Source organism: Leiobunum rupestre, chromosome 1 (assembly GCF_980474605.1).
Source record: "Leiobunum rupestre chromosome 1, qqLeiRupe1.1.hap1, whole genome shotgun sequence".
NCBI lineage: Eukaryota > Metazoa > Arthropoda > Arachnida > Opiliones > Sclerosomatidae > Leiobunum > Leiobunum rupestre.
In genome coordinates, this window is record NC_143384.1 from 93,121,025 (window position 1) to 93,145,575 (window position 24,551).

Consider the following 24,551-nt stretch of genomic DNA (forward strand, 5'->3'; position numbering starts at 1 on the left):
TCTCACTGCTGTGCGCGAAGTGGCAACTGGTCGCCCCATTTCTGAAGGGTGTGGCTCTCTACCTACGTAGGTAGTGTGTCGGCTGGAGTTGCTATAGCATCCATTCTCTATCTCACAGTTGTGCGCGAAGTGGGAACTGGTCGCCCCATTTCTGAAGGGTGTGTCTCTCTACCTACGTAGGTAGGATGTCGGCTGGAGTTGCTATAGCATCCACTCTCTATCTCACAGCTGTGCGCGAAGTGGGAACTGGTCGCCCCATTTCTGAAGTGTGTGGCTCTCTACCTACGTAGGTAGGGTGTCGGCTGGAGTTGCTATAGCATACACTCTCTATCTCACAGCTGTGCGCGAAGTGGGAACTGGTCGCCCCATTTCTGAAGGGTGTGGCTCTCTACCTACGTAGGTAGTGTGTCGGCTGGAGTTGCTATAGCATCCACTCTCTATCTCACAGCTGTGCGCGAAGTGGGAACTGGTCGCCCCATTTCTGAAGTGTGTGGCTCTCTACCTACGTAGGTAGGGTGTCGGCTGGAGTTGCTATAGCATCCACTCTCTATCTCACAGCTGTGCGCGAAGGGGGAACTGGTCGCCCTATTTCTGAAGGGTGTGACTCTCTACCTACGTAGGTAGGGTGTCGGCTGGAGTTGCTATAGCATCCACTCTCTATCTCACAGCTGTGCGCGAAGTGGCAACTGGTCGCCCCATTTCTGAAGGGTGTGGCTCTCTACCTACGTAGGTAGGGTGTCGGCTGGAGTTGCTATAGCATCCACTCTCTATCTCACAGCTGTGCGCGAAGTGGGAACTGGTCGCCCCATTTCTGAAGGGTGTGGCTCTCTACCTACGTAGGTAGTGTGTCGGCTGGAGTTGCTATAGCATCCACTCTCTATCTCACTGCTGTGCGCGAAGTGGCAACTGGTCGCCCCATTTCTGAAGGGTGTGGCTCTCTACCTACGTAGGTAGTGTGTCGGCTGGAGTTGCTATAGCATCCACTCTCTATCTCACAGCTGTGCGCGAAGTGGCAACTGGTCGCCCCATTTCTGAAGGGTGTGGCTCTCTACCTACGTAGGTAGGGTGTCGGCTGGAGTTGCTATAGCATCCACTCTCTATCTCACAGCTGTGCGCGAAGTGGGAACTGGTCGCCCCATTTCTGAAGGGTGTGGCTCTCTACCTACGTAGGTAGAGTGTCGGCTGGAGTTGCTATAGCATCCATTCTCTATCTCAAAGCTGTGCGCGAAGTGGGAACTGGTCGCCCCATTTCTGAAGGGTGTGTCTCTCTACCTACGTAGGTAGGATGTCGGCTGGAGTTGCTATAGCATCCACTCTCTATCTCACAGCTGTGCGCGAAGTGGGAACTGGTCGCCCCATTTCTGAAGGGTGTGGCTCTCTACCTACGTAGGTAGGGTGTCGGCTGGAGTTGCTATAGCATCCACTCTCTATCTCACAGCTGTGCGCGAAGTGGGAACTGGTCGCCCCATTTCTGAAGTGTGTGGCTCTCTACCTACGTAGGTAGGGTGTCGGCTGGAGTTGCTATAGCATACACTCTCTATCTCACAGCTGTGCGCGAAGTGGGAACTGGTCGCCCCATTTCTGAAGGGTGTGGCTCTCTACCTACGTAGGTAGTGTGTCGGCTGGAGTTGCTATAGCATCCACTCTCTATCTCACAGCTGTGCGCGAAGTGGGAACTGGTCGCCCCATTTCTGAAGTGTGTGGCTCTCTACCTACGTAGGTAGGGTGTCGGCTGGAGTTGCTATAGCATCCACTCTCTATCTCACAGCTGTGCGCGAAGGGGGACCTGGTCGCCCTATTTCTGAAGGGTGTGACTCTCTACCTACGTAGGTAGGGTGTCGGCTGGAGTTGCTATAGCATCCACTCTCTATCTCACAGCTGTGCGCGAAGTGGCAACTGGTCGCCCCATTTCTGAAGGGTGTGGCTCTCTACCTACGTAGGTAGGGTGTCGGCTGGAGTTGCTATAGCATCCACTCTCTATCTCACAGCTGTGCGCGAAGTGGGAACTGGTCGCCCCATTTCTGAAGGGTGTGGCTCTCTACCTACGTAGGTAGGGTGTCGGCTGGAGTTGCTATAGCATCCACTCTCTATCTCACAGCTGTGCGCGAAGTGGGAACTGGTCGCCCCATTTCTGAAGGGTGTGTCTCTCTACCTACGTAGGTAGAGTGTCGGCTGGAGTTGCTATAGCATCCATTCTCTATCTCACAGCTGTGCGCGAAGTGGGAACTGGTCGCCCCATTTCTGAAGGGTGTGTCTCTCTACCTACGTAGGTAGAGTGTCGGCTGGAGTTGCTATAGCATCCATTCTCTATCTCACAGTTGTGCGCGAAGTGGCAACTGGTCGCCCCATTTCTGAAGGGTGTGGCTCTCTACCTACGTAGGTAGAGTGTCGGCTGGAGTTGCTATAGCATCCATTCTCTATCTCACAGCTGTGCGCGAAGTGGGAACTGGTCGCCCCATTTCTGAAGGGTGTGTCTCTCTACCTACGTAGGTAGGATGTCGGCTGGAGTTGCTATAGCATCCACTCTCTATCTCACAGCTGTGCGCGAAGTGGGAACTGGTCGCCCCATTTCTGAAGGGTGTGGCTCTCTACCTACGTAGGTAGGGTGTCGGCTGGAGTTGCTATAGCATCCACTCTCTATCTCACAGCTGTGCGCGAAGTGGGAACTGGTCGCCCCATTTCTGAAGTGTGTGGCTCTCTACCTACGTAGGTAGGGTGTCGGCTGGAGTTGCTATAGCATACACTCTCTATCTCACAGCTGTGCGCGAAGTGGGAACTGGTCGCCCCATTTCTGAAGGGTGTGGCTCTCTACCTACGTAGGTAGGGTGTCGGCTGGAGTTGCTATAGCATCCACTCTCTATCTCACAGCTGTGCGCGAAGGGGGAACTGGTCGCCCTATTTCTGAAGGGTGTGACTCTCTACCTACGTAGGTAGGGTGTCGGCTGCAGTTGCTATAGCATCCACTCTCTATCTTACAGCTGTGCGCGAAGGGGGACCTGGTCGCCCTATTTCTGAAGGGTGTGACTCTCTACCTACGTAGGTAGGGTGTCGGCTGGAGTTGCTATAGCATCCACTCTCTATCTCACAGCTGTGCGCGAAGTGGCAACTGGTCGCCCCATTTCTGAAGGGTGTGGCTCTCTACCTACGTAGGTAGGGTGTCGGCTGGAGTTGCTATAGCATCCACTCTCTATCTCACAGCTGTGCGCGAAGTGGGAACTGGTCGCCCCATTTCTGAAGGGTGTGGCTCTCTACCTACGTAGGTAGTGTGTCGGCTGGAGTTGCTATAGCATCCACTCTCTATCTCACTGCTGTGCGCGAAGTGGCAACTGGTCGCCCCATTTCTGAAGGGTGTGGCTCTCTACCTACGTAGGTAGTGTGTCGGCTGGAGTTGCTATAGCATCCATTCTCTATCTCACAGTTGTGCGCGAAGTGGGAACTGGTCGCCCCATTTCTGAAGGGTGTGTCTCTCTACCTACGTAGGTAGGATGTCGGCTGGAGTTGCTATAGCATCCACTCTCTATCTCACAGCTGTGCGCGAAGTGGGAACTGGTCGCCCCATTTCTGAAGGGTGTGGCTCTCTACCTACGTAGGTAGGGTGTCGGCTGGAGTTGCTATAGCATCCACTCTCTATCTCACAGCTGTGCGCGAAGTGGGAACTGGTCGCCCCATTTCTGAAGTGTGTGGCTCTCTACCTACGTAGGTAGGGTGTCGGCTGGAGTTGCTATAGCATACACTCTCTATCTCACAGCTGTGCGCGAAGTGGGAACTGGTCGCCCCATTTCTGAAGGGTGTGGCTCTCTACCTACGTAGGTAGTGTGTCGGCTGGAGTTGCTATAGCATCCACTCTCTATCTCACAGCTGTGCGCGAAGTGGGAACTGGTCGCCCCATTTCTGAAGTGTGTGGCTCTCTACCTACGTAGGTAGGGTGTCGGCTGGAGTTGCTATAGCATCCACTCTCTATCTCACAGCTGTGCGCGAAGGGGGAACTGGTCGCCCTATTTCTGAAGGGTGTGACTCTCTACCTACGTAGGTAGGGTGTCGGCTGGAGTTGCTATAGCATCCACTCTCTATCTCACAGCTGTGCGCGAAGTGGCAACTGGTCGCCCCATTTCTGAAGGGTGTGGCTCTCTACCTACGTAGGTAGGGTGTCGGCTGGAGTTGCTATAGCATCCACTCTCTATCTCACAGCTGTGCGCGAAGTGGGAACTGGTCGCCCCATTTCTGAAGGGTGTGGCTCTCTACCTACGTAGGTAGTGTGTCGGCTGGAGTTGCTATAGCATCCACTCTCTATCTCACTGCTGTGCGCGAAGTGGCAACTGGTCGCCCCATTTCTGAAGGGTGTGGCTCTCTACCTACGTAGGTAGTGTGTCGGCTGGAGTTGCTATAGCATCCACTCTCTATCTCACAGCTGTGCGCGAAGTGGCAACTGGTCGCCCCATTTCTGAAGGGTGTGGCTCTCTACCTACGTAGGTAGGGTGTCGGCTGGAGTTGCTATAGCATCCACTCTCTATCTCACAGCTGTGCGCGAAGTGGGAACTGGTCGCCCCATTTCTGAAGGGTGTGGCTCTCTACCTACGTAGGTAGAGTGTCGGCTGGAGTTGCTATAGCATCCATTCTCTATCTCAAAGCTGTGCGCGAAGTGGGAACTGGTCGCCCCATTTCTGAAGGGTGTGTCTCTCTACCTACGTAGGTAGGATGTCGGCTGGAGTTGCTATAGCATCCACTCTCTATCTCACAGCTGTGCGCGAAGTGGGAACTGGTCGCCCCATTTCTGAAGGGTGTGGCTCTCTACCTACGTAGGTAGGGTGTCGGCTGGAGTTGCTATAGCATCCACTCTCTATCTCACAGCTGTGCGCGAAGTGGGAACTGGTCGCCCCATTTCTGAAGTGTGTGGCTCTCTACCTACGTAGGTAGGGTGTCGGCTGGAGTTGCTATAGCATACACTCTCTATCTCACAGCTGTGCGCGAAGTGGGAACTGGTCGCCCCATTTCTGAAGGGTGTGGCTCTCTACCTACGTAGGTAGTGTGTCGGCTGGAGTTGCTATAGCATCCACTCTCTATCTCACTGCTGTGCGCGAAGTGGCAACTGGTCGCCCCATTTCTGAAGGGTGTGGCTCTCTACCTACGTAGGTAGTGTGTCGGCTGGAGTTGCTATAGCATCCACTCTCTATCTCACAGCTGTGCGCGAAGTGGCAACTGGTCGCCCCATTTCTGAAGGGTGTGGCTCTCTACCTACGTAGGTAGGGTGTCGGCTGGAGTTGCTATAGCATCCACTCTCTATCTCACAGCTGTGCGCGAAGTGGGAACTGGTCGCCCCATTTCTGAAGGGTGTGGCTCTCTACCTACGTAGGTAGGGTGTCGGCTGGAGTTGCTATAGCATGCACTCTCTATCTCACAGCTGTGCGCGAAGTGGGAACTGGTCGCCCCATTTCTGAAGGGTGTGGCTCTCTACCTACGTAGGTAGGGTGTCGGCTGGAGTTGCTATAGCATCCACTCTCTATCTCACAGCTGTGCGCGAAGTGGGAACTGGTCGCCCCATTTCTGAAGGGTGTGGCTCTCTACCTACTCCCCATGCTGGATTTGTCACCTGTCCGGGCTTGTGGCATACCTAAGTAGTTGCCGCCAAGTTAGTATTTGCGAAATAAATTTTATTGTTATTCTTTAGTAGAACATGCACGGGCTCTAAATCTCGAACCTCAATTGCGCCACCCATTAAAAATATATTCGGTATACGCCCTTATCTCTATCAGACAAGTTAGCTACGAAACGTTTGGATTGGCGTATTCAAAGGAGCAGCAGAAATGTTGTCTTTGGTGATAAGCCTGAAGGGAAGTTAACTTCTAAGGTTTACTTGCCTACTTGGTACACATAGATGAAGAACTTGTAATTCGTAAAATGACAAATACCTGGCCATAATGGACGACGCTGTAAGACGATGTGCCCTCGTCTACACGACTCGCGTATACAGGAAGCCTGGTCTGAAACAATCAAGCTTTAGTAGAATGTGGGTCTGCAATAAAACTGGTCTTTCCTTTTTCGTTTCTCAAAGGAGCACCAAATGAGAGGAGCGCCAATTTCTTTTCTCAAGGGAAAGCGAAAAAAGTTAATTCGTTAAACAAATAGCCGCGAAAAAGGAGGAGTGCCAATTTAGTTTATCAAATGGGCGTGAAAAGAGAGGAGCGCATATCTCGTTTCTCAAATGGCGCGAAAAGAGAGGAGTGCATATATATTTTCTCAAATGGGCGCGAAATGGCAGGAGCATCTATTTATTTCCTCTAGTAAGAATATTTACTGTTCTTACCCGATTCAAATGTTCGGATTCGAATCCATAAAGGATTCCGGCAACGATTAGGCAAAGTACATCAGTCGCCCCATTACCGCATACTACGTCGGTAAGTAAATTAATCAAATCATTGGTGGCCGGAAAATAGCCTTTGGTTCCAGTTAAGACGGTCAGAACCTGTCCGATATTTGTGTTTTTTACCATTAATTTATTAAAACTGTAATGATGTCTGAGGTATAGAGGTGTGAAAATACCATTTTTTTGTAGATCGAATTGAATATCAAATAGTCGTACCAAAAGAGGAGCAGATCACTTTGTTACAGGGTGATTAAAATTTTATTATAAATAAGACATTTTTAATCTTTGTTCAGCTACAGATTTAATTTTAATCTAATCTAATCACGATTTAATCATACGAGGGTGTTCTAATTATCATTAGAGTGAGCTGCCCCTCGCAACAAAATCGCTTATTTAAAATGTCGAATAGTTTCGTCAAATATTTCTAAGGTAAAATTAGGGCCAGTTAAATGATCAAATTCAAAATAATATTTTGTATAATAAATAAGTTGATTATCAAGGCCCAATAATCTAGCCCATAAAAGGCCTGACTGAGCAGAATTATGCGATATTATCAGGAGACATGACTAGGAGTTGACAGCCGGGCGCTTTTCCCAACGCGCGCTGTTAACGAAAAACGTGTCTTTCCCATCTCTAACTTTTACCCCCCAAACCGTGGTATCTCCCGTCTCGAGGATTGTGGGAACTACCGCTGAAGAAAAAAACGGTTCTGACTGGGTTGTAGCAAGGCTCCTATCTGTTAGAAGGATATGAGGCGAGGGACGAAAAATGGCACAGCCGTCAGTGGGTCATGCGCGATAGATAATCCGTCTTTAGATTCCGTCAAGGACAAAAATGGGGGAAGCACCGCCAAAATTTGTCCTTGAGAGACGTCCCACGTTTAGAGGCTCTCTTAATATCGACGGCGCTGCCGGCGTTTTGAAAACACGGGCTGGCCTGAGCGCTACCTATCCTTTTAACATATAGGATCCTTGTTTGTAGAGCTGCCTCAGCGTGAGCCCGCGAGAAGGGTTTTTTTCCCAGAGGGCGCAATGTTGATAGTATACACTCTTTTTTGCGGTATTTTCCTGGGCGCGTCCATGTTTGGTTTTCCCCCTTTCTTCCCCATCCGCCATTACGGGAACCCCAAGAGTGGATGCTAGACTCCCCGCTGAGGGCAGAGGCAATGGTCGACGAGCGGGAGGCAAGTAAGAGGGGTAAAATAAAGGCGCGAAAAAGAGTGTATAGTATCTCACGCGACGGCCGAGAAAAAAAAAGAAAACGCCAGAGAGAAAATTCGAGGGGTGGGTAGAAAGCGGGAATTCTTGAGAAAAACGGGATTTGTATTCAAGACGACGGGGCCCATTCACCGCGGCAACCGCTGTCAACTCCTAGTCATGTCTCCTGATATTATCCATTGCCATATTTCTGGTGGTCTTGAAACTCAACAACAAAAAACTTTGAAACACCAAATATTTTCAAAATTCGGATTTGGATATTCGACTATTCGCGAACAATTTCAATGTCTATTCCATATTCGATTAGTTCTATCTTGCACGCCCCTTTACTGAGATAGTTACCGTAATTAGGTCCGCAAATTGGTACAGTTGAACGATCGGAGCTGTGGCGTGTGTTAATTTAGCAATTGGAGACATACACGCCGCAATTTTGATCTAAAACGTCAAATAATTAGGACGTCGCAAATGTCATTTCTGACACAAACTAGAGAGCGCTTAATAAAGAAATGAACTAAAATGTGAACTCATAGAACAGAGACGTTAAGCAAGGCGTTGTAGAAGCTTGAATGTCAACGTCGATATCATTTTAAACGCGTTCTCTATTCGCTTTTAAATGTGCATATTGTCATAACTCTAAGACAACGTCAGATTCAGGACATGCTTGTGCACGTTTCACGAGATCACTGGAGTTTCATTTTAAGTAAATCGTTTTTTTAATTATATAATATTGGTTTTAATTAATTAAAAATAATACGAATAACACAAATTTTCTTAGATAAAATACACTTTTGGCTACTGCTGAAAATACTTTTGAGAACTTAACATTCAAAATAAAATTAGCTATAACGTATTATAGCAAATCTCAATGCGCCAAAAAGGTAAAGCTATCCTTGAATTAGGATCTAATTTAAAATACTGAATATATAATTATCGATAAATATGAATTTAATTTAATCAAATAATATACAATATTATATTATATTATATTATAATCAAGATATACAGGATGTTTCAAAAGGTTATGCAAAAACTTTAAGTAGTTGTAGGGGTTTTTTTTCATTATCCTACGATGAGTTAAAAGAGCGCCAGAGAGCTTCAAAGTGTGGCCTACTAGACCCTGGAAGTAGGCTGCAACAAGCGCAAAACCAAGCATCAGGGACTTTACATACTGTTTAAGTTTACTTTTTTACGCTGGTTACCTCTATTTGTTTACAAAATCCTTTTTTAACTATCACACGAACCTAAACCTTAATGTTCGCATTTCCCTGATGCTTGGTTTTGCGCTTAATAATAATAATCAGCTAGGCACCAGCTTAGGCCTAAATCATTAAGTGACTTTTCAAGCCATTAATTCAGCTTATTGCCTACCTCCACGGGATATTAGGCCACCATTTGAAGCTCTCTGGCTATCTTTTGACTCATCGTAGAAAAATAGGAAGAAACAGGCATACTTCTCAACTCACCCCCTGCAACTCTTAAAAATTTATGCATAACATTCTGAAACTCCCTGTATAATTAGGTTTCATAGACAACTTACTTTGTCATTGTAATTGATCGGTGTAGTTGTCGACAGAAGGGCAAATAAGTTGGTTGTTCCCATGGAATGACCGACGTAATACAATTGCTGTTGACCAGTAGTGGACAAGACAAAATCGATCATGGCGGGTAAATCCATCAGACCCATTTCGTCCCAGCTTATTGATTTATATAATTAAAATTGGGAATGAGCTAATAATTAAGTTACTACGTCTATTAAAAACCGTTTTGAGGAATACCTGAATTCCCAAAATTTTGGGTCATTTGTTTTTAGCGAGACGTGCCCGATAGAGTAAATTGTCCCTCTGAAATTGCCCAAAAAGACATCGTAGCCTTCATCTGATAGAACAAGAGCTGCGAAGATTAAAATAATGGTATTATAATAATATAATATTGGGAATATTCCCCTTCTATTATTAAGCCAATAACAGTGGGGCCCTATAAATAACGCGGACCCCAATGCACTGTATTGGCTGCATTCACGTAGAAAAGGTGATATATTATCAACGGCAATATAAGAGTTAGCAGAGTTCCGAGTGTTAGACCTTGCAACCAATTTTACAATAGCAATGCATTAAACTGTTCCAATTTAAAGAATGTATTCAAGTTTACAGATAATATGCATAAAGTCGTTTTACATTAATTAAAATTATACCCAAATCAATTATTGAAGGAGTGATTTTTAAGTTGATTGATTTTAACAAAACGGACACTGTTTTCTTTTTTACTTTGGAGACTTTTAAGCGCTAAGAAAGTCGCGCACTCAGAGAACAGTGATGAATGGATGCCTTTTAACTTCGAAAACCAATCGGTAGCCCTATTACTTTATTACAGTCAGTATAAAGATACCTAAATTCTGGAAGGCGAAGGAGTTCAACACGAAGTTCGAAGAGGACAGGAACAATCCGGGGAGCAGGAGCACCGCTGGTTTATTTCGTTTCGGGATTCGAAACAGACCCAGAATGTAGCCGTCACGCGTGGTCACTTTATGCTCTTCCACGGGGTAGCCGAGATCCGTAATCAGTTGACTCTAGCGTAGAAAAGCGTTCAATGTATTATAAGGAAAATCTTAGCCGTGAAATGCTCGCCTATTTGTCCAAGATAAGGGATAGTTTTAATTTGCAGTTACAGGTACGATTCAACTCACGGTGTTCTTGGTCAAATCCGGGTCGAAAAAATTGGTCTTCAAATTGGGATCGAGGGTTAACACATTCTTAAGAACGGAGTCGGTTGAGCCAACAACAAATTTTAAAATATTCGGAACAGTATCAACGATACTCGAGATTGGACCAAATATCTCTAGTTGAAGAAGGAAAAGTGACAGCAGGCAACCATTGGACACTTTTGTATTAGCCATTTCGGAAAAACTAGGACACACTTCACATTAAATCAATGACTAAATTGCCGTGAATCAGCTAAACGCACAATATTTTTGTTTTTGGGAATAGCGTTTTTAAGCGTTCAATGTAGAAGACTTTTTCACAACTGTCAGTTGATGGACGTATACCATAAATTACGAAACCTGTGCATTTCAACCTCAGCCTACTTCGATTTATCGTAAATACATGCCACATGTCAGAATTAGATTAGGAGAAGTTTCTACAGAGCCTGAAATTTTGGAAACGCAAATGCCTTACCATGATAATTAAAATTGATCATCTTTGAAAAATCACTAATGTCCCAACTACCAATAATTCTAAATGAGTGGATTAACTCTTCGTTTTGATGTTAACATTGGTAAATTTGTTAGCTTTTGAATCGTTTTTCTTTTTAATTTCCGGCTTAAGAAACCGATTTAAAACTTGGCGAAGGCTTAGTATTCTTTGCCGTTTTTTGGTAATTTATTTTATTTTCTAAATTAGTAATTTTTTAATTTGGAATTTATCTAAATTGGTAATTTTCAAAATTGGTAGTTTTCTAAATTGGTAATTTTCTTAATTGGTAATTTTCTTAATTGGTAATTTACTAAATTGGTAATTTACTAAATTGGAAATTTTCGAAATTGTTAATTTTATAAATTGTTAATATTCGAAATTGTTAATTTTCTAAATTGTTAATTTTCTAAATTGTTAATATTCGAAATTGTTAATTTTCTAAATTGTTAATTTTCTAAATTGGAAATTTTCTAAATTGGTAATTTTCTAAATTGGTAATTTTCTAAATTGGTAATTTTCTAAATTGGTAATTTTCTAAATTGGTTATTTTCTAAATTGATAATTTGTTAAATTGGTAATTTTTTATAAACATTAAAAAATTTAGGCTCGATTCCTGCTTGAGGCAATATGTTATATTTTAGTCACTCTGGTATTTAATCATGGACAGAAGTATTCCTTGGTTGAAAAAAGAATCTTCCATAAATGTATTTTTCCGACGCAATGAAAATAAATAAACATTTATCTCATGAATATAACCGTGAACTTGGTTTATTTTTGTACAGTGGTAATGCAGTGCTCGCCCGATAATAAATCAATGTACATGTGACCTGTTTTAACGTTTCATCGAAGTAGGCATATGTTGAAATGCACAGATTTCGTAATTTATGGAAAAGTCCATCAACCGCCAGATGTGAAAAGGGCTTGTACATTGAGAGACTAAATACGCTATTCCCAAAAACAAAACAGATGCGTGGTTAGCTGATTCGCAAAAAATAAGAAAAATAAATAAATTACCAATTTTCAAAAATTACAATTTAGAAAACTACCCAATTATTTAATTTACCAATTTAGAAAATTACCAATTTAGAAAATTTCCAATTTAGAAAATTGCCAATTTAGAAAATTACCAATTTAGAAAATTACCAATTTAGAAAATTTACAATTTGGAAAATTACCCATTTAGAAAATTACCAATTTAGAAAATTACCAATTTAGAAAATTACCAATTTAGAAAATTACCAATTTAGAAAATTACCCATTTAGAAAATCACCCATTTAGAAAATCGAGATTAAAATATTAAATCGAGATTGATGTGATTAAATCGAGATTGAAATGATTAAACTGAGATTGAAATGATTAAATTATAGACGGCGACACGATAGCATTTGTTTTTGTTTGTACCTCTCCCATGACGTCAATAAAGGTATCAGTCAGGGTTTCCACTTTGCGGCGATAAATTCCGTTGTCGGTGAAAACGGTTCAGCTTAGAATAAAAACTTTTAAAAGTGGAGTATTTCGGCGAAAAATCCGGCAAAAACATTTTCTGTGCAAGTATTCTTTAAAAAACTTTTTAATGTTCTTGTAAGTCATTATTTTTTTATAATAGTGCCACTGTTTTTAGCTATGAAAAACCAATTACTAATCCGTGAGCAATGAGTAGACTAGTAGTCTTTGTAGGGTTTTCTTCTCGAGATCTCGCGGTTACACGTTACATAATGTAACCTTTTTTAGCATTTTCTTAGCCTCTGTGATGACGTCATGATGATACTCTATTGGGAAATTTTGCGTCCAAAACCATTCATTGGACCGGCGAAAAATAAAATTTTGGCATCCAAAGTTCGGTGGCAAAGAAAAGAAAATTGAGCATGATTATCATTCCCCCCGACCCCTCACTCGGCCTTGGCAGAGGCGGGCAGAGTCAGCCGTAAATTTCGCATTTTACTGACTTTACACACATTTTGCCACCGAACTTTGGAGCCCCTTTAAATAGGGGAAAATTTCGACCGTCGAGTTGGTTATTTTCGTTTCAACTCGAGCCTCGTTTATTTTGCCTACCAACAATTTATAATATTTACTGTGCATTAATTTCAACTCAATACTGGTAAAATAATTTAATCGAAACAGAATGTGTTTGGTTTCAAGTTGGATACAAGTTTGAATCAAGTTGATTTCGTTGGGGACTCCATAACAAAAACAACGCTTTAAAATGGTTTTTTTAAGAAAAAGGTTTAATTATCACATTTTAATCGGGTATACGTTGATGGTGTGAACCAGGGTTTGGCTGGTTTAAAACACACTGATTTAAAGCAAGTGGGTGTTTTTAAAACACCAATGGATTTTTTAATCCTTTGGTTTTTTAACTTTGCTACGATTTACTTCTAAATCATTCCCAATTATTTGTACCTTTTCTGACCAAAACATTACGAAACTGAAACCAATATGTCTTCTTGGCCCAAATATTTCAACTACATATTTTAAAGCGACACTGCTGTTCACTACTTGATTAATGACTAAAGAAAATCGAATAAGCATAGATAAAGCCTCTAAACTTGTGTGTTTGTCTTCAAAACATGTTAAAGAGAGTCAAAGAAAGTTAGTTTCTTAATCGGGGCATATAATTTTTGTACTTTAATGTTTTAACTCCAATTAACTTTGAAGTAAGTGTCGGTTCTATCAAAAATATATATAAAAACAATAAAGTGGACCTCTACGGCCCTTCGCAACCTTCCACTACAACAGCCTTGTAAAATGAGAAACGAGTGGGGGTGTCGTTCTCCTCCTTTTTTCCAAAACCAATCGCCCTAGAGCTACTATACGTCATCGTTCTACGTCACGCGACGTCGGAAAATAGTTTCACGAGAATCGCGATACAAGCAGCTCTGCTGGGAACAAATCCCGAAAAATCGTCCGCGCCGTCTGCTTTGGAAATATTTTATTTTCCTCTGATCCAAAGGCCCGATAAGCTACTTCGTTTTCTAGGTTTGTTTTGATTTTTATTAATTTATTTAATTTTCAATTAAGTTATAAAATCTAATTTCAGCAATGTAATCATCCACTTTATTTCGATTTAGGGATATTTTTCTTTTGCATTTGAAATGCCACGGAAAAGAACAGAAGAGCAGTTGGCTCTTTTGGCTCTAAAATCTATAAATAAGAGCACCCAAATAAGCCTCTCTATAAAATTATTCCCAAAAACCTGTGGTCCTAGACTTCTTGTTTAAACGTTGAAATCTACGTAACCATGACGTTAGATTTTAAAGTTTTTACAGAGTTGCCAGAGACGGTTCTTAGTTTTATTTTGTTTTGAAATCTTGTGGGGATCCATCCTTGGATGTAAGAGGTTATTTATATGTACAGTATTTAGATATATACTTAAAAATTAGTTTTATTTTCAGCAATGAATATAAATGAATGTTTTCCAAGAAAAAAGAATGGAAAATACTATTGAGTAGGTAACCACGCTCAGTTTTCGTAAGCCTTGGTGGTAGCTGTTACTACTTTCTAGTACAATCTTGAGCTAGGTCTGGAACTTTTCAGTTTAGGAGCTTATCAATAATGGAAAAGTAAGAGATTGTTTTCTTTGTACTTTTAATTTGCAGAAAAATAAATATCCTATGCTATTATTTGTAGCATTACGAATAAATCCAAAAAGCAAAAAGTGGCAATAAATGACAAGGTACCACTTCCGAAGGGAAACTGGACCAAACAAATCAAAGTATTACCCCCGATATTTAAAGAAAATGCGATTACCGAGCACCATGAGAAGTTAAAAGCTAAAAAACATAAACCACTTGCTTACCGTATGTTTAAAGCAAGCAAAGTATCGGAGGTTTTTCTAAGCCAAGGAATAGCGGGTGATTTAAAATTTAGTCAAGGGGAACCATGTGTGTACATTAAAAGCAAGGTTGAAGGCTCTTTCTCCCTCCATTCAAAATATAACGTCGCAATAAAAATAAAATCAGCAACTGGGATGGTTGACAAGGCGTGGTGTGGATGCAAAGCTGGAGCAGGTGGGGCTTGCAACTGTAGAGAGCTGCAACGGAGCGGAAATTATTCCGTTTCCGCGGACTCCGTTCCGTTCCGCGGCGCTGGAACGGAATCGGAGCTAATTTTCGAAAATTGGTTGTAACGGAACGGAATCGGAGCAAAATTCCGAAAAATCGTTGTAACGGAACGGGATCGGAGCAAATTTCTGAAAAATTCTTGTAACGGAACGGGATCGGAGCAAATTTCCGAAAAATCGTTGTAACGGAACGGGATCGGAGCAAATTTCCGAAAAATCGTTGTAACGGAACGGGATCGGAGCAAATTTCCGAAAAATCGTTGTAACGGAACGGGATCGGAGCAAATTTCCGAAAAATCGTTGTTACGGAACGGGATCCGAGCAAATTTCCGAATAATCGTTGTAACGGAACGGGATCGGAGCAAATTTCCGAATAATCGTTGTAACGGAACGGGATCGGAGCAAATTTCTGAAAAATCGTTGTAACGGAACGGGATCGGAGCAAATTTCCGAAAAATCGTTGTAACGGAACGGGATTCGAGCAAATTTCCGAATAATCGTTGTAACGGAACGGGATCGGAGCAAATTTCCGAAAAATCGTTGTAACGGAACGGGATCGGAGCAAATTTCCGAAAAATCGTTGTAACGGAACGGGATCGGAACAAATTTCCGAAAAATCTTTGTAACGGAACGGGATCGGAGCAAATTTCCGAAAAATCTTTGTAACGGAACGGGATCGGAGCAAATTTCCGGAAAATCTTTGTAACGGAACGGGATCGGAGCAAATTTCCGAAAAATCTTTGTAACGGAACGGGATCCGAGCAAATTTCCGAAAAAAACGTCGTATATTGAAGCATGGACACTGTTTCCATTTCTCTGCTGATTGGGTCTCCCACTTTTCCAGACACTGAGATCATAATTCCCCTTCTTCACCGGCTCGTGGGAAACAACTGCAACTGAAGCCTTTTTCTCTACGACTACGTTGCGTACATCAATGCGCAGTATCGCAAAAGGTACAAAGGCCGTTTAGCGAAAAGGAGGAATAAATTGGCGGGGTGACCCGGCTTGCGGTAAAGTTTTAGTTTTACATTCAATTCAATAGAAATAATAATTGTTTCTTTAAATTTCTGTATTCAGGAAAATAAAATAATTCTTCCTCATTTTTCAAGACTATAGACTCTTAAACGTGCCTTCCCAATCGACCGCCATTACCTTACAGTCTACGAGAAGGGTGATGAGAAAACCGGTTTTGGGGGGATGGAATTTCTGCGGTAGAGGGCTGGCTCATTGGTTGTCTGTACGATAATGGCGGCGCCCAGTAAACGTTTCTAAAAAGAGTGTATACTGAGGGAAAGAAAAATATAAAACGGGAGCGGAAACTGAGCCTAAATTTTAAGTAATATAGACGATTAATGAAACTGAGCGGAACACGAACGGAAATAATATCGGAGAAACAAACGGAGCGGAAACGGACGGAAAATATTGACGATAAATGAAGTGGAGCGGAAATGGACCGAAATGATAGGCGACAAACAAAACGGAGCGGAAACGGACGGAAATAATGGGCTAGAAATAAACCGGAGCTAAACGGACGGAAATAATGGGCTAGAAATAAACCGGAGCGGAAACGGACGGAAATATTGGGCTAGAAATAAACCGGAGTGGAAACGGACGAGAAACAAAACGGACCGGAAACGGAGGGAAATAATAGGGGAGAAACTAAACGGACCGGAAACGGCCGGAAACAAAACGGACCAGAAACGGATATATGTACCATACCGGGAAACAAAACGGAGCGGAAACGGTTTGGTATTTTCGCTGCTCTGCAGCTCTCTACTTGCAAGCATGTCGGTGCTGTTTTGTGGTACATCCTGGACTGCAAGAGAGAGGGGGAAAATTCTTGACTGATGACCAAGCATGTAATGAAAAAGTCAGAAAGTGCAGTGCCCTTTCCGATAATAAGGCCTTGTCCAAAAGAAACTTCAATCAGTTGGAATTTTTAAAACATACACCTGGAAAAGATAGCGAAAAGCAAAGGGAAAAACTAAAAGCACAAGATGATTACAAATCTTTGATGAATTCTGAAACTCCAGAAGATGACACTTTGATACAAGAGAGGATCAAAAACATCACTAATACTGAAATATTTTCACGTAGAGAATGAACGTTGCGTTGGGAATTAGTCGTTGCGTTGGAAATTTAGCGTTGCGTTGGAAATAATGACATAATTAAAACATGACTTCTAATTTTAATTATCAAGCAATAAAAAGGTACATTACTACAGTAGTAGTTTGTTGAAGACTGATCTATTTACAACACTACAGGTTTTTATATAGTCCTTATTTAGTTTTTTAGTTTACTTATTATCAAAGTTCTTATTATCAAAAAAAGGTCTAAAAAAAGGGAATATTTTACACACTCCCCACTATGAACATAAAAATGTTCATTAAGTGATCTCCAGAGGACACAATAGATTCACAGCCCTTCTAAGTACCAGTCCTGAGGATAACCGTAGCTCGCAGGATCGGACTTGATTATCTCGACCAATGAACGTTTCTTGAACTCAGGCTATTTGCCACATCTGTCTTGGTTGACGGTTATCGGAAATTAGGACGACGTCGCCACACTTCAAGGTTGAATCTTTGGTAGTGTTTACTCGATGCGCCGTGCGGGGATCTCGAATATATTCCGAATGCCACCTTTTCCAGAATTGATCCATTAGTCGTTGACGATACTTCCATCGCTTAGTCATTTCGGCTCGATTAGGTTCCTTCTTGGTATCTCAAAAGTTCTTTGGAGGAAGACAGGTTAATCGCTGACCAATTAGGAAATGAGCTGGTGATAAAGGTAAAGGTTCTCCGATGTCGCTGCTGACGTAGGTGATAGGTCAGGAATTGATGGTTGCCTCGGTTTCAGTTAAGATGGTAAGAATTTCTTCGAACGAAAGTAAGGCTTTCCCGAAGATTTTCTTTAATATATGTTTTATAGCTCGTACCATCCTTTTCCAGAAGCCCCCACTATGAATTTCCAATCGATACCCTTAGATCCAAAAAACTCCTTAACTCATAGTTCTCCATAAGATCGACAAGTCCTTTTCGGCTCGGTGAAATGTTTTCCCATTGTCCGAATAGATAGTTCTACAAACGCCTCGCCTAGAAATGAAACGTCGGAACGTAGGCAAAGATTCGCTTCGTTTATAAGTCTGAAATTAGTTTTAAGTGCAAAGCACGAGTAACGGCACACGTAAATATAACTATATAAGCTTTCTTTCGATGTTGACCTTCTTTGTATATTATGGGACCCGCAAAGTCTACTCCTGTTGTTTCAAAGAGTGGAGCTTTCATAGGCTTGGCTTTGAACCTTTTACAGATTAAACATTGGTTTAGACACCGTTTCACATGCTGACGTCCCTTCAGGATCCAGTAGCGTTCTCTTAATTGCGTTTAGAGTTTCCGCAGCTCAAGAATGGAGAACTTCTTCGTGAGCGTTAAGGATAACTAAATCGGAATATTTATTATTGTTTGGTAACATTATAGGATGTTTCTGGTCGAAGTTGAAATTTGATTTTTGAAGTCTTCCTCCCAATCTTATAATACCGTCGTTGTCGAGCAAGACATTGAATTCGTAAAGGTTCGACGTTGTATCGATCAGTTTTCCTCCCTGAAGATGTTTCAGCTCTGTACTGAAGGCTTGTTTTTGTACCAATTGGATCCAGTAGGTCTCAGCTCGTTGTAGTTCATTCGTTGTAAGTGGACCTGTGGCCTTAGTAGTAGCGCTCTTGTGGTTTTGAAAAAGTCGTTGGATACGGGCAGTGATTCTCAGCGGTCTTCGAAGAGTACTGAAGTCCTACAAATTCAAGATCGGATCAACATCATTGTTTTCAGCCACCGTGGAGTGGACGACTGTCTCTTCCAGATCACCTTCCAATTTTTGCTCCTTCAACAAAATGGTATTGGGCCATTCTTTAACGGGACTTGACAACCAATTTGGACCATGCCACCACGCTTCAGTTGAAAGCAACTTCTCCATAGAAAGTCCTCTACTTAAGTGATCAGCGGGGTTCGTAGAGCCGCTGCAATGTCTCCAACCTGACGGATCTGAGAGTTGTTGTATTTCTTTAACTCGGTTGGCGACAAACGGTTTTCATTTCCGAGAGCAGCCCGTAATCCAACTAAGGACAATAGAGGGGTCAGTCCCATAATAAATCTGCGACTCATCAACGGGAAATTCCTTTTTCATATAGTTAGTCAACCGTGCAGCAACGAGAGCACCGATCAGCTCCAATCGTGGTAGCGTTATTTTCTTTATAGGAGACACTCGGCTCTTGGACGAAACCAGACTGTTTACTACTTGATCATCTTTCATTTTACATCGGACGTATAGAACAGCTCCATAGGCCTTAAGACTGGCATCGCTGAAACAATGCAGTTTATATTCTTCTACGTCTTGACTTCGGTACGGCGAAGTGTATTGTCGAGGAATTGAAACTCGCTTTAGGCTCGAGAGTTCAGAACACCATTGCTGCCAGTCTCCACGTAAGGAATCGGTAAGTTCTTGGTCCCAATGAATTTTCTCGACCCATAATTCTTGAAAAAGAATTTTTATTCTAATGGTAAAAGGTGATAGATAGCCTACCGGATCGAAGATTCATCCCGCTGCTTTTAGGACCTCTCTCTTGGTCGACTTCGATGTCACAAGGAAATCCAATAGGTTTTCGACTTCAAACGTGAATGCGTTTGTTTGAGCATCCCACGATATTTCCAAGACTTTCAAGAGTGATGTTCCTGGAATTTCAGTTATCTCGTTTGATTGACAATGTTCCCAATTTTCGGCTTGCCAGCATTCGTAAAGCTGAGGAGAGTTACTCTTCCATTTTCTCAACGACATACCTGCTTTAAGCATTATTTCTCTGGCCTCCTTTGATCGTTGATACGCTGCATCGGTATCCTCGTCTCCAGTAAGAAAATCATCTACGTATAAGTCTTGATCAAGTCTAGTAAAATGTAAGTAATATACTATAGAGACAGATACTTCATGGTTTAAAATAAACTGTTATTAAAAAGAATATTGGGGAAGCTTTTCGAGCCAACTCGCTCCTTTTCAACCCAAATAGAAATGGCGAAAAATCCAAATACAAACAGATAGCAAAATCAGCGTACAGTTCTTTTTGTTGAACGCGCTCTTCCGTTTATATTTTTATTTATTTTTTTTTTAGAAGCTCGTTATGAGCGATTGTAACGGGTGGGACAATTCAGTCCGCTCGTCCACTTGATTAATCAGGTGCGAGATATGTGTTACGGCCACGCCAACGGGGGGATACTTAGGGATAGGGTTGGGACACCCGTGGCGGAAGTATGACAACCACCCGTTGGGGGATTAGTGGTCGTCCTCACACGGCCATCCACAAACTCTGCCTCCCGGACGCCTGGGATTACAGGAGTGAGCCACTACTCCCGGCCTTCCGTTTTTATGGCCTAAAAACCTTTTAAAACTGCCCCAATTACTCACTTTCACCTTTCCCCCGTTTAGGTTCATACCCCCTCTGTCAGCAATAAAAATGCTTTCTTTGAAGGTCCGTCTGAACCAATTTTTTTCTTTTTCTAACACTCTCGCTTCTTCCCACTTGATGGCGTGTCCGTCGCCGCCAGAACTCCACATGTGTTCGGCTATCCCGTTCTCCCTATTGCCCTCTTCTACACAATTCTTATGCTCTTTAATCCTTACATTTAAATACCGCTTCGATTCAACTATATATTTTTTTCCGCATTTGCAACCGATCTCATATACAATTCCAGTCATTTCATCAAATTTTTTATCCGGTTTATTTTTAATTAAGAGCGAACCCAATGAACCTTGGTTAGAGCTAACAAGTTTTATTCCTAATGGTTTTAATTGGTGGTTGGTTTTTTCGGTTATTGATTTTACATAAGGTAACACTAAAGCTGGTTTCACACTCGACGGAAAATATGCCAGAAAGACGATAGTAAACGCCGAGCTGAAAATTGATTCCCAATCGATATACCGCTAACGTTCAACTTTACGCTGCTAATTTTCCGTCGAGTGTGAAACCAGCTTTATATGTTATCATTTTTCGTTACCGTGTAGTTTTTATAATTTTTTACAAGATTTGTCGCAAAAATGTCTTCTACTAGTTTTTTAGGATAATTACAATTCAATAATTGTGTTTTATATAGCGCTTTATCTTCTATAGGCCAATCCGAAAGGGTTTCAATCCGATGTTTTAACTATTCCTACCTCTACACTCCTGGGATGTGACGATTTAAAATTTATAAAAGATTGTGCATGAGTTGGTTTTTGGTACATTCTACTTTTTAGTTTGTCACCTTCCCTAATTATTAAAATATCTAAGAACGGTAACTTCTTATCCTTTTCTGTCTCATAGGTAAATTTAATGTCATCGTCCAAATTATTCATTAGTCCCAAAAGCGTGTCATTATTATAATTTTGGTCCTTGACAATTAATATATCGTCCATAAATCTTTTCCAAAAAAATATTTTTTCGTTAAGTTTAAGCTGCGGATCCGTAAAAATATCTTCCTCTAAATTTTCTAAAAATAAATTGGCTATTACCGGCGATAGGAGACTGCCTTTTTCTTATCCATTCAATTGTTTGTAATACTTATTTTCAAACCTGAAGAAAGAATTTTCTAAACATAAGCGACAGAGTTCTATGATTGTATCCACACTTAAATTCGTCTGTGCTTTAAAATTTTTTTCATGTTTTAATTTACATTCTAATATTGTTAACGCTTTATTAATCGGAATCCTGGTATATAAATTTATAATATCTAAACTACCTAATTCATAATTATCTTCCACTTTTATTCTTCTTAATGTTTCGACTAAATCATAAGAATTCTTGATACTGAATTCATTATTCCCAACAAATGGATTAATCACCTTAAGAATTATTTTGGCCACATTGTACAAAACGCTATTTTGAGAGCCCACAATTATCCGTAACGGTTTATTATCTTTATGTAATTTTACCAACCCATAGGCATATGGACATTCCAAACCTTGACTATAATATAAAAACCGCTTTTTCTTATCTATTTCCTTATGATTTACTGCTTGATTAACCAATGATCTTAATTTCCTTTCAATAAACTATAGTCCGGCCCATTTAACACCGCAAACATTTTCTCCTTGTATTCTTCATAATCAATAATTACCAATTTTCCACCCTTATCGGCCTTTATAAATTTTAAACCTTTATCCCTTTTTAACTTATTTAAAACTAAAACCTCATTCTTAGACATACACATATTTTTTTCTCCTACTTTAACAAAATTACCTTTAACTAAACTCCTAATGTCTTGTTTTTCTTCTTCCGTAACTTTTAAAAAACGCAACTGGTCCTCGATCCGTCTGTGCACTAATGTCACAAAAATCGACATTTTTTACTCCGGAGTTAAAGCTAAAACCTTTTGCCAGAATTTTTAGTTCAGTGTCAGATAATTTTCTCTTCGATAAATTTACAACTGCATTTACATTAATACGTTCTCCCCTTTTTCCAACACCAAGCGATTCAATTTTGATGACTGAGTATCCTTACAATTCCAGTCATTTCATCAAATTTTTTATTTTTTTTTAGATCAAGTCGTTTACAAGTTTCGGGGTATTCATCGAGATGTTCTTTATCGAGATAGCGGATGGTGGCTGCCAATAAAAATGGACTGCAAGTTAGGCCAAAGGATACTCGGGCAAACTGGAACTCTCGAATTTCGGGTGCTTCTGTTGGAGAGTTTCATTTCTCGATCCAGAGAAACCTCACTGCATTACGGTCTTCTTTTCGCCAGGAAATCTGTAAAAACGCTTGTTGAACATCAGACATAATCGCCACGTTATGCAAGCGAAATCGGATTAAGATCTTCAGTAACTCTGGGTTCAAATTCGGTCCAGATATTAAACATTGGTTAAGTGAGAGAAAACCAACTTCTTTAGAGGAGCCATCGAAGACGATACGAGTCTTACTAGTACTTCGTCCACTCCTAATTACGGGCTGGTGTGGTAAATAATAAACACCAGTTCCGGCGTCAACTGAGACTACTTCTTCGATTATACCATTTTCTTGGTATTTACGGAAAGTCTCTTGATAGGCTTGATATAATGCAGGGTTTTTCTGAAGACGTCTAATTAATGAACGTAAGCGATTAAGAGCAGTACTATAGTTTTTACATAAATTACCACGATCTTCGACCCAAGGAAGTGGAAATTCGTATCTTCCGTTTTTGAACTGGATAGTCTTTTCGAAGCGCTGAACTAAAGTTTCTTCGGTGGTAGATAGAGACGAACCATCGGCGTCTTTTATCCCGAGATATTCGAGCTCCCAAAATTGTTTCAAACGTTCCGATACTTCTTGGGATTCTTCAGCTATACCAACGTTCACCCCAACTGCAGCAAGATTGACGCCGACGTGCATACTGGTTACTAGACTCAGACCTTGAACGACCCATCCTAGAAAGGTCTCCAACGCTACAACCCCAGCAGCACAAAAACGTTGGTCCTACGTCGATGGCATCACAGGGGCCTGACTAGTGGGCAAAAAGCCGGCCCGCAGGGGTCGAATGTCACCTGAGCCCGACTCATCAGAAATACGTTGATCCGACTTAACTTACTGTGTCGTGGACCGACGTTCCGGCGACGGTTGCATTGGATATTGGGCCAACGTTACGGTTTACTTTCATATAATAGTCGGCCCGACAACAGCCAACGTCAGTACGTAATGAATCCCACCTATCAGCGAAACAACATATATAGATATAAATGTCGGCCCGACAACAGCCAACGTTGGTACGTAACGAATCCCATCTATCAGCGAAATAACATATATAGATATAAATGTCGGCCCGACAACAGCCAACGTTGGTACGTTACGAATTCCATCTATCAGTGAAATAACATATATACATATAAATGTCGGCCCGACAACTGCCAACGTCGGTACGTCACGAACCCCACCTATCAGCCCAATGAAATTTATAGATATAAATGTGTCGGCCCGACATCAGCCAACGTCGGTACGTCTCGAACCCCAACTGTCAGCCACCCAACACATAAATATAAAATGAGTCGGCCCGACGAATGCCCACGTTGGTACGTAACACACCCCAACTGTCAGACCAATAACATATATAGATTTAAATGTCGGTGCAACGGTGTTAAAAGTCGAACCAACGCTACATTTCCTCCTGAAATATTAGTAGGTGTGTATGTTTTAAAGAAATGTTTAATTCACTTTAATATCATTTTCAAAAAGTGTTCACAAAAAAGCTTTATTTGTTTTTGCACAAAACTATATAGGAACTCAATCATCACATTAAACGAGTGTTTCTAACAATTAATTAAGATACAGAATACTGACTAATCGTTTTTAGTGAAATTTTTCCGCCAATAACCAAATACGCTATATCTGTTCATTTTGTATTCATCGCTATTATTTAATTAAAAAAGAACGGAAAACAAATCAATGCCGTTTAAATTCGTTACATTTTATGGTTCACAAACAATTTAGTTATACCAAATATTTTAATTATGAATCCCCGTCTTGTTTTTAAGGTACAAAATAATTTTAGTTAAGAACAAATATAAACGAATGTTAATTATCATACAAGTTTGAAACTATACGTAATTGACATGAATCAAATGAAAGTCACTAACACACGACTTACACAATGAGTTCAGGTACTTAAAATTTTATATATATGCCTATGTGTGCAATATAGAAGTAACCAAAAGGCAGCGCTGCTAGCAC

General features: G+C 41.6%; 3 protein-coding genes across 3 annotated transcripts; all 3 read right to left on the bottom strand.

Annotated features, from left to right (window-relative positions):
• Positions 1–5,855: 5,855 nt before the first annotated feature.
• On the bottom strand, positions 5,856–10,471 carry LOC149968956 (lipase member K-like). The gene is made up of 6 exons (XM_090169642.1): positions 10,262–10,471; positions 9,964–10,144; positions 9,354–9,468; positions 9,116–9,272; positions 6,302–6,460; positions 5,856–5,978 (listed from the first exon to the last, which is right to left on the bottom strand). The coding sequence occupies exons 1-6, from the start codon at positions 10,469–10,471 to the stop codon at positions 5,856–5,858; spliced, it is 945 nt and encodes a 314-aa protein (XP_090025768.1).
• A 7,761-nt stretch (positions 10,472–18,232) lies between these two features.
• Positions 18,233–22,194, bottom strand: LOC149968957 (uncharacterized). The gene is made up of 6 exons (XM_090169650.1): positions 22,092–22,194; positions 20,311–20,466; positions 19,663–19,788; positions 18,946–19,359; positions 18,662–18,870; positions 18,233–18,619 (listed from the first exon to the last, which is right to left on the bottom strand). The coding sequence occupies exons 1-6, from the start codon at positions 22,192–22,194 to the stop codon at positions 18,233–18,235; spliced, it is 1,395 nt and encodes a 464-aa protein (XP_090025776.1).
• Positions 22,195–22,544: 350 nt separating this feature from the next.
• Positions 22,545–23,219, bottom strand: LOC149968958 (uncharacterized). The gene has a single exon (XM_090169658.1). The coding sequence runs from the start codon at positions 23,217–23,219 to the stop codon at positions 22,545–22,547; it is 675 nt and encodes a 224-aa protein (XP_090025784.1).
• Positions 23,220–24,551: the final 1,332 nt, after the last annotated feature.

Bases quoted from the DNA above. Each gene is read 5' to 3' on its own strand.
- LOC149968956 (XM_090169642.1), bottom strand. From the start codon at position 10,471: ATGGCTAATACAAAAGTGTCCAATGGTTGCCTGCTGTCACTTTTCCTT. The intron at 9,469-9,963 runs GTATCTTTATAC...TAATCTTCGCAG, and splicing joins CTTCGCCTTCCAGAATTTAG to CTCTTGTTCTATCAGATGAA. The intron at 5,979-6,301 runs GTAAGAACAGTA...TGATTGTTTCAG, and splicing joins AATCCGAACATTTGAATCGG to ACCAGGCTTCCTGTATACGC.
- LOC149968957 (XM_090169650.1), bottom strand. From the start codon at position 22,194: ATGTCGATTTTTGTGACATTAGTGCACAGACGGATCGAGGACCAGTTG. The intron at 19,789-20,310 runs GTATGAACCTAA...CTGTCTCTATAG, and splicing joins TTTTATTGCTGACAGAGGGG to TATATTACTTACATTTTACT. The intron at 18,620-18,661 runs GTGGCTGAAAAC...TTGAATTTGTAG, and splicing joins AGACAGTCGTCCACTCCACG to GACTTCAGTACTCTTCGAAG.
- LOC149968958 (XM_090169658.1), bottom strand. From the start codon at position 23,219: ATGCACGTCGGCGTCAATCTTGCTGCAGTTGGGGTGAACGTTGGTATA.